Here is a 9,808-nt window from a genome sequence, read left to right as displayed (position 1 = left end):
GTTGATGCATGTGGTTACAGCTCACTCATTTTCACTACTCTAAGGTATTCCAATGTATGAGTCGGCATTCTGCTCCTGACTCACATCTGGGTTGTCGTCTATGCTATGGGACCATCGCTATACTTGTATCACATAGTACTAGCTACTGAATCCTTATAATGTCTTGATTTCTTGTAGGGCAAGTCCTCCAACTTGGGTTCTTCTTCAAAAGAATGTTCTTGGCCCTTTGCTCTTCCACATAAGCTTCAGAATTTTCTTGTCACATTCCAAAATTTTTAAGATTTTGATTGAAATTGCATTTAATCTATAGATAAGTATGAAAAGAACTGGCATCAGTATAGTATTGAGTCTTACAATTCAAGAAAATTAGAAGTCTATGTATTTACTTTTTGTGTTCTGTATTCCTTCCTGCATCTCAAATCTTTCATCTGGGATCACTTTTCTACTACCCAAATTATTTCCCTTCCAGTGAGAAGCTACTGATGGTAAACTCAGTTTTCTTTGTTTGAAAATGCCTTTATATCACCCTCATTCTTTGAAAAAAAATATTTTGCTTGAAGCTCAAGGGTCAGCGAACTATATCCTGCAGATCAAATCTGGCCGTCGCCTGTGTTTGTAGTTTTATTGGAACGCACCAAATCCATGTGTTTACATATTGTTTATGGCTGCTTTCAAAATACAATGGCAGAACTGAGTAGTTATGACAAAGACCATCTGACCCGCAATGCCTATATATTTTAATATACATAAACTTTATTTAAAACATAAATGTTATTATATATCATGATATATAATAATACATATTTCTCTGTCCATTTAAAGAAGAAGTTTGTTAACCTCTGATACAGACCTCTAAAATGGCTGTCACTTTCTTTCAACACACTGAAGACATCTTTCCTCTGACTCCTGGCTTCCTTTATTGCTGCTGAAAGTCTGTGAAGGTATTCTGCCTTTATCTTCTATCTAGCTACTTTTAAGATCTTTTTGTCTTTTGCATTCTACAGTTTCACTCTGGTATGTCCAGGGATGGATTTCTTTTTATTTATCCTGAATTGGATTAATTGTGCTTCTTGAATCTATGTTTTGGCATTTTTCATCAGTTCTTAAAAATTCTGACATTATCACTTCTAATCTCTTCCTCTACTCCATTCACCCCCTCTTCTCTTTCTGAATTCCTATTAGACATATGTTCAATCTTCTTAACCTCTCTCTTATTTTCCTTTTATCTCTTTGTGCTTCATTCTGTTCATTTCTGTAGATCCATCTGCCAATTCACTGATTTTCTCTGCAGCTGTGTCTAATCTACTATTAAAACTACCCATTACATTTTAAATTTTGATTACTGTATTTCTCATTAATAGAAGCTCTATTTGCCTCCTTCTCAGATCTGCTTATTCTTTACAGTTTGTTTCCTGCTCAAATAGTCAAGTACTCCTTTCTTACTTTAAGCATAATTATTTCTATTCTGTATCTGATAATTCTAATATCTGAAATCCTTGTGGATCTGTTTGTGCAGCCTGTTGTTTCTGCTGGCTCTTGCTCACAATGCTTTGTTTCCTTGGTTTTATAATCTTTGACTGGAAGCTACTCGTTTTCCATGGAAACGTGTCTGTGGGAATTCTTTTTTTTTTTTTTAATTGTGCTTTAAGTGAAAGTTTACAGTTCAAGTTAGTTTCTCATATAAAAATTTATACACACACTGTTATATGAACACAGTTGCTCTCCCTATAATGTGACAGCACAGTCCTCCTTTCCACCCCGGATTTCCTGTGTCCATTCAACCAGTTCCTGTCCCTTTTTGCCTTCTCATCTCACCTCCAGACAGGGGCTGCCCATTTAGTCTCATGTATCTACTTGAGCTAAGAAGTACTCTCTTCATGAGTATCATTTTATGTCTATGTCTTATAGTCCAGTCTAATCTATGTCTGAAGAGTTGGCTTTGGGAATGGTTTTAGTTTGGGGCTAACAGACAGTCCACGGGCCATGTCTTCCGGGGTACCTCCAGTCTCAGTCAGGTCTTTTTACTAGAACTTGAGTTCTGCACCCCAACTTTTCCTGCTCCGTCAGGGACTTTCTGTTGTGTTCCCTGTCAGGGTGGTCATTGGTGGTAGCCAGGCACCATCTAGTTCTTCTGGTCTCAGGCTGATAGTCTCTTGTTTTATGTGGCCCTTTCTGTCTCTTGAGCTAATATCTTCCTTGTGTCTTTGGTGTTCTTTATTCTCCTTTGCTCCAGGTGGGTTGGAACCAACTGATGCATCTTAGATGCCGCTTGCTAGCTTTTAAGACCCCAGACACCACTCACCAAAATGGGATGCAGAACATTTTCTTAATAAACTTTGTTATGCCCGTTGACCTAGATGTTCTCTGAAACCATGGTCCCCAGACTCCTGCCCCTGCTACTCTGTCCAAGGTGTTTAGCTGTATTCAGGAAACTTCTTAGCTTTTGGTTTAGTCCACTTGTGCTCACTTCCCCTGTACTGTGTGTTGTCCTTCCTTTCACCTAAGATAATTGTTATCTACTATCTAGATAGTGAATACCCCTCTCCCTCCCTCCCCATCCTCATAACCATCAAAGAATGTTTTCTTCTGTGTTTAAACTATTTCTTGAGTTCTTATAATAGTGGTCTCATAAATATTTTTTCTTTTGCAACTGACTAATTTCACTCAGCATAATGCCTTCCAGATTCATCCATGTTATGAGATGTTTCTCGGATTCATCATTGCATAGTATTCCATTGTATGAACATACCATAATTTGTTTATCCATTCGTCCGTTGATGGACACCTAGGTTGTTTTCATCTTTTTGCCATTGTGAACAGTGCTGCAGTGAACATAGGTGTGCATATATCTATTCGTGAGACGGCTCTTATTTCTCTAGGATCTATTCCAAGGAGTGGGATTGCTGGATCATATGGTACTTCTATTTCTAGCTTTTTAAGGAAGTGCCAAATCGATTTCCAAAGTGGATGTACCATTTTACATTCTGTGAGAATTCTTTGAGGCCTGGACAAAGGTGGTTTCTTCAAGAAAAGATCTGTGTTTGCCTCTGCGAGAATCTAAGGCAATAATAGTTGAGGATTACTTTAAATAAAATTCATAATTTGAGTATTTTTTAACCAGCCAAGTGGTGTGAATTCATAACACAAACTCATTTAGAGGACCAACTTATCACTATGAATTCTTAAACTATTTTTCTCCCTCCAGCAAGACCAATATTTGAGACAAAAAATTTCCCTTGTGGACAGCAAGGAGGGGAAGGGCAAATTTATTTCTAATTCATCTCTACATGCAGCTCTTTGTGTTCTCTGATTTATGGAGAAGGGTCTCTTAGTGGACTCTTTACTTCAGGCAAGCTCTGAGTTTTTTATCTCCTCCACCTTTCAATACTATAAAACTGAAGTTTCTGTTCACTTGGTTTTACAAATCCCCTCATGGCAAAAGTCAATGTCAGTGCTCAGCTTATCCCTGTAGGTTTTAGCTTTCACTTAGCTTTCGGCCTGTTCATCAATGCATTTGAGATGTTTTCAGTATCTTACCCAGTGTTTTTAGCATGAGAGTTCATTAGGCCACCTAATCTGCCATATTTCCTGAAACAGAATCCTCTGAACTGTTTCTGTAAGCCAAGGAAACAAGTTTTATCTATTACTCCATGATTGCTTTATGGCAGAAGATGTTTTTCATCAAATTTCTTTCGATAGACGTTGAGCCTCTCACTCTGATCTTTCCTCATGTGGCAATGAAAGAAAGGTGCGTGTTCACCCACCTTCCTGTGCACCTGTCCTATATTGTTTTCTACTTACTCTTACTTGGTACCAAGGAGGAATAACATTCTAGTTGTTCACGTCCTCGAGGACAGAGACTACTTCTTATTCTTCTGTGTACATAGTAAGCCCTCAGTATATGTTAAGTGACCCAATCAACCTGCTATGGTAAATTCAGCTCCCATTTTCCAAGCCAAATAAGCTCTGCTCAGGCCAAAGGCACTGTCCAACTCCAGGGGGCTTTACTCAGTGTATTGTATGTAAATGAAACTCCCTGGAGCCATGCAATGTGATGATACTGAACCTGTCCCTTCCATCTAGCCCTAAAAATTCTACTTTAATGTTTATTTGTAAGTCTTTGATATACAAAGAATATTATTCCATATTAGTGGGTCATTTACTAGCCTCTTTTATTTTTTAAACTAAGCAAAACTGCTTCCTTCTGAAGGTAGATAACCCACAAATAACAAGGTTATTGTATCAACATCTTTATCTTGCAACTGATACTGTCAGAATGCCAGAGATGATATACCAAAAAACAGGTAGAACTATAAAAACAGTATTCCAGAAGAGAGTGACCAGAAATCACCTGGTTTCCCCTTGTCTGTGTGGGTGGTATTTAAACGTATGAAATCATATAGCTAGGGAACAGGGCAAGGAGGTTGACTTTCATGCCCTGTTCCTGATAACACTTGTCCAAATATTAGGAAATAACATACACTGGAAAGAGCTACCTTCATACTGGAAATAATATCTCAAATGAAAATAGTTCTAGGAATCTGACCGCCCCCAGCTATGCAAGGCAGAAGGCAGCCCCGTGTGTTTTTCCCTATTTCCCTAAGGCGACTAAGGGAGGTTTTCCTGCTCCTGCCTGAGAATCAAGTTTCTCTAGTTTTAAAGCTCATTTTAAAACTTTGTGATTTCAGGAAGATGTTCTAAACGATGAAATCGACCTGAAATGGCAAAAATCTACTTTGGAACATATCCCTGAGGTTTAAAGTTTTCCACCTTATTCAGAAAAAGCAATGCTATTCCTGGGCAAGTAGATGGTCTTACTGAGACTTCACAACAATTTGTGGCACACCTACTAGATAAAAGCTGGAACCTTGCATTCCCCACCCTTGGCTCAACTACTCAGTACCTGCAGAAGAGAAGGCAACACTGGTGAGTTCGTGACTCCGACTGCTGCATTGATAGTTTCCACAGCCGCCAACATCTGGCAGAAATACATCATGTCAGCCACGGTGTGAAATGTGTCATAGAAGGACTCTATGGGCACAAATAACATTAGGGGTAAATCAACTGGCAATTCCGACAGAATTATTTCTCAAACTAGACAACTCCTTACATAAAAGGAACTTTAGAAAAGGTACACAAAAGTCAGATTCAGCTTTACTACCCAACTAAGTTGGGAGAGATCAGGCCCCTAAGGTCATAGAGCATAAACTCTGCTGGTTCCCAGAAAGTTAACACTAAGGCCTTATACTTTTCTCATTTTTAAAAGCAAGAAAAAAACACACCTAGACTTCATGCAGTTAATGTACACTGAAAATCTATGTATCAGGCACAGTATAATTCTTTTCAGAGACACTATCATTTAACTTAAAGTTAAAACTATACAACATATATTGAATGCAATCTAGCCTTTTATGATCTCAAAAACTGTATAATCATAAATGCACATGTGCAAAAGTATTGCTGAATAAGCTTCCAAAAACCTTAACTGCATTTATTTTTTTTTCAATTTATTTTGTTATTGTTGTTGTTGAGAATATACACAGCAAAACGTACACCAACTCAACAGTTCCTACACGTATAATTCAGTGACACTGATTACATTCTTCGAGTTGTGCAGCCATTCTCACCTTCTTTTTCTGAGGTGTTCCTCCCCCATTAACATAAACTCACTGCCCCCTAAGGCTGCTATCTAATCTTTCGAGTTGCTGTTGTTGATCCCACATAAACAGCCTTAACGGCATTTATATCTTTATAACGGCATTTATATCTTTAGACCTAACAATTCTTATTCTGAGAATCAGTCCCAACTACAAAATATAAAATGAAATAAAAAAAGCTTTATAAACAACGTTGTTCTCTGAAACATTATTTGTTAGTGCATTAAAGTAGGAACAGTCTGAACGGCTAAAAGTACAAAAAGTCTCAGTAAACTACGGTATATCCAACTTGACGGAATACCGCAAAATTTTAAATGACGGTTATTGCTCACTGAGGTCAGCAAATGTCGTGTCAATTCTGAGTGGGCCATAAAATAATATCCTGTATTCTTCACAGTGGTCCTCACTTGACAGCCTGCTTCCTGCATTCTTCCTTGCTGTGTTTCTCAACTAGGACACCACTGACATTTTAGGCAGGACAATTCTTTGCTTGTATATTGCAGAAAGCTTAGGATCCCTGGCTCCTTGCCTACAAACAGTACCTCCGAATCATTGTGACAACCAAAAACAATCCTCAAATTAGGCATTTCCGAATGTCCCCAGGGGGCAAACTGCCCTGACCAAAAACCACTGGTAAAGGGAATCATCATCTCTGTGTTAGTAATCTAAATTCTGTTAGAAGTTCCACAGAGAAGCAAAAATTAGAGCTGAAAAATTATCACCAATGAACCACAACTTATGAAATCAGTCTCCATTTAAACATCCCTCCCCACTGAACTCTGGGCCTATTTATCACATCCAGGTCTCGGTCGTCATCCTTCCCCACTGTCCGCAAACAGAATGAACAAACAGAATGAACAAATAGAATGCAAACAGGAGGAACAAAAATTGCAAAATGAAATTACAAATCTCTTTAAAAGGCATAGGCTACTCCTGAAATCAGTTCAATTATTGATGGAGAACTGTTCTAAATACAAATAAAGACACTTACGCACGAGGCTCTGGCAGTTAGGTCAGTTACCAGCAAAGATTTCACTGTAGAAGCCTCAAAGAGAATGGTTTAAATATGAGATGAATAAAAGGGGCCCTTGCAAAAACTGAGAAACCCTCTAATATTTTCACAAAAATTATCCAATTTATGATCCTGCTGCATAGTCAAATGTGAAGGGAAAAATGGTATATAGTGCTACTGCATAATTTTGTCAGAAAAAATGCACCAAAAAACAGTTCAAAATTTGACTAGTTCTTTTTATTCAAGAATTAATGTTAAGTTACAATTTAAATTTTGTTACATATAAGATAAAAAAACTTATTTTCATAATCTTAAATGTCACTTTTCATGATAAAATCCGAATCAAACATTTGTGTTACCGTTTACAATGAAATTTTGCTATCCCTTTTAAGGAGATTCACTTTAAGTGGCATTCTTCCTAGAAAGTGAGGCCCTCCCAAGCTCTGAAATAGAGGACTGTGACTTAAAATTTGGCACATGGTTATTGAAAATGAGATCTTGCTGCTTTGCGTCTGAGTTTATGAGATATTCATCCCTGTTTCAATTCAGGAATATAAACCTGTTTCTAAAATGATAGTCATAAAGAATATTAATAACTTTAAATGCTTATAATATTAAGTTTAAAAAACAAGATGCAAAATCATATACACATACGATTATAGTAATTACTATTTTTTTTTTAACTGCAGAAGAAAAAAGAATAGAAGGAAACTCATGGAAATATTAATAGTGACGGGACAAAGACTTATTTCCTCCCTCAACACTTAGCCCAGTTTTCTCTATTTTTTAAACTTTCTTAAATCAGCATACTAACTTTTATGATTTGAAAAAAAGTTTTTGAAAAATACTAAAAGGCACTCATATGCTAATGAATATGGGTTTAAATAATGGGAGAGGACTTTCTGTACACACTCTTTCTGGAGACAAATTTGGAAGTATACATCACAATCCTTAAAAACAATTTGTCCTTTGATCCTGCAATTTCACTTTAGAAATTTTTCCTAAGGAAGTGATTAAGGATACTTACAATAATTTAGCTACAAGGATGTCTACCAGAACACTGTTCATAATAGTAAACAGTTCAGAACCAACTAAATATCTAACAATGACTAGTTAAAAATTACTGTATGTCAATTCACAAAATGCAGCCATTTGAAGTGACATGACAGAAGTATCTTCACTGACATGGAAAGACGCTCATGATGTTCTATTTGGTGAAAAACAAAGGCTGCATAATATTCATGTTATGATCCTAAGTGCTTTTTGGTTTTTTTTTTTTTTAAATACCTGAGTTTAGAAAGATAAACAAACACCAAGGAACCAAGAATCTGTTGCCATCACGGACAGGATTATAGTAAGGGTGGTTTGTTTGTTTTTGTTTCTGATTTTGCTGTAATTAACACTTATTATTTTTATAACTAGGAAAAAAATTAAAATGTTTAAAATAAAACTGTATTCCTTAATAGAGAGCTAGGCAAGCCCTGGAGTTTCTAGACAAGCCAGGAAGTTTGCCCCTGCCTTCCACTTAGCGTAAGAAGTCTGGCAAGTTCGTGTTTACATGAAAGGACAAGTACCGGCAGAGAATTTGCCATTCACCCACATCCCTAATTCAAGAGGAGAAAATGCAAAGAGCAAACTATGACGCCGGGTACCAGTCCGACGTTCTCATCACGTCTTTGAGAACTGATAAGGGGAGAATTCAAGAACAGGAAGGTGCAGCCAAAACAGAAATTACAAGTCCAAGCAGCTTTCTTTCTTTTTTCTGGCAGCTTTCTTTAAACATGACCCAGCTAAGCTAGCAGCTTTGGGACTGGATCACCTAACAGCCAGCAGGCTTGAGTGGAACACTCAGGATTGATCCAGCTGTGTTAGGTTAAACAAAGTATTTATGTATTTGAATGTCACTATTTTCATTCCAGGAGCGCTGGTGGCACAGTGGTTAAGCACTCGACTGCTAACCGAAAGACTGGCAGTTAGAACTCACCAGCTGCTCCGTGGGAGAAAGATGTGGCAGTCTGCCTCTGGAAAGATTTACAGCTTTGGAAACCCTGTGGGCAGTTCCAACTCTGTCCTATAGGGTTGTTATGAGTCGGAATCTACTCGACGGCAACTGGTTTTTGTTTTTTTTTTAAATTTCCATTCCATGGGACTTGTGATAAAGCCCTGTTAATAAAAGCTGCAGGTCTGAGAACTGTCTGAGACTTCCTTTGTTTCTTCAAGTAAATTATCTGTAGACCTATAGTCACACATGACTACAGCAGGGGCACATTATCCAATAGGCAAGGTAAGCACAGTGCTTACCATGCTTACCAGATCACCTGTAGTGAACAATTTCACATTTTTTCACCACATCAAAGACTCTGCTTCTACGTATGACATCTGTCTCCCTCCCAACCCCACAGCACCTTTCTATAGAATCAAAACCTCTTTTCAAATTTACAATCCCTAACAGAGGTGGAGAGCCCTGCTGGTGCAGTGGTTAAGAGCTACAGCTGCTAACCAAAAGGTCAGCTGTTCAAATCCACCAGCTGCTCCTTGGAAACCCTATGGGGCAGTTCTTCTCTGTCCTATAGGGTCACTATGAGTCGGAACTGACTCAGCGGCAGTGGGTTTGCTTTGGCTGGACAGGAGTGGATGACCCAGTAAGCAAGGTAAGCGTGGGCTTACTTACTTACTAATCTGCGGTGAACAATTTCACTACAGATGCTTTACTGGATAATCCGCCCCTGACTACAGGAGACTGGATATTTGGGAAGGGTTTTTTATAGCCTGTCACTATGTGCTGCAGAATTCCAAGGTGCTGAGAAGGCTAAAAAGCAGTATTTCTTCCTCTGTCAAATGACTCTACAGTTAACTACAATTCACATCCTACAAGTCTCAGATGGGAACATCTGGGGCTGAAGAATAGTCTACTTTTTTTTTCCCCTCTTTAAATAGAGTTCATCATATATTTTTCTACTATACTTTTAATTTTCCCCATATTTATTTTTACAAACCATAGAAAATGTTTAAAAATTTTAAGTACAGGCAGTCCCCGGCTTATAAACAAGATCCGTTCCTAACTGTGTCTGTAAGTCAAATTTGTAGGTAGTCGAACGGGCAAAGGGTTCTTATTTAGCCTTACTTCAGTGCAAGAAAA

At 37.9% G+C, this 9,808-nt stretch overlaps 1 protein-coding gene across 1 annotated transcript in view; it reads right to left on the bottom strand.

The window, feature by feature from the left end:
* HACD3 (3-hydroxyacyl-CoA dehydratase 3) overlaps window positions 1–9,808 on the bottom strand; it is a 31,002-nt gene that overhangs the window by 4,462 nt on the left and 16,732 nt on the right. The window contains exons 6-8 of the mRNA XM_023729859.1: window positions 4,904–5,031; window positions 3,538–3,614; window positions 147–231 (exon numbers count right to left, since the gene is read on the bottom strand). Of these exons, the coding sequence (XP_023585627.1) occupies window positions 147–231; window positions 3,538–3,614; window positions 4,904–5,031 (290 nt within the window). The remainder of the gene's footprint in view (window positions 1–146; window positions 232–3,537; window positions 3,615–4,903; window positions 5,032–9,808) is intronic.

The sequence above is a fragment of the Trichechus manatus genome, unplaced genomic scaffold, assembly GCF_000243295.1.
Source record: "Trichechus manatus latirostris isolate Lorelei unplaced genomic scaffold, TriManLat1.0 scaffold00030, whole genome shotgun sequence".
NCBI lineage: Eukaryota > Metazoa > Chordata > Mammalia > Sirenia > Trichechidae > Trichechus > Trichechus manatus.
Note: the sequence above shows the minus strand (reverse complement) of the source record. Positions and strands in the feature narration are given on the sequence as shown.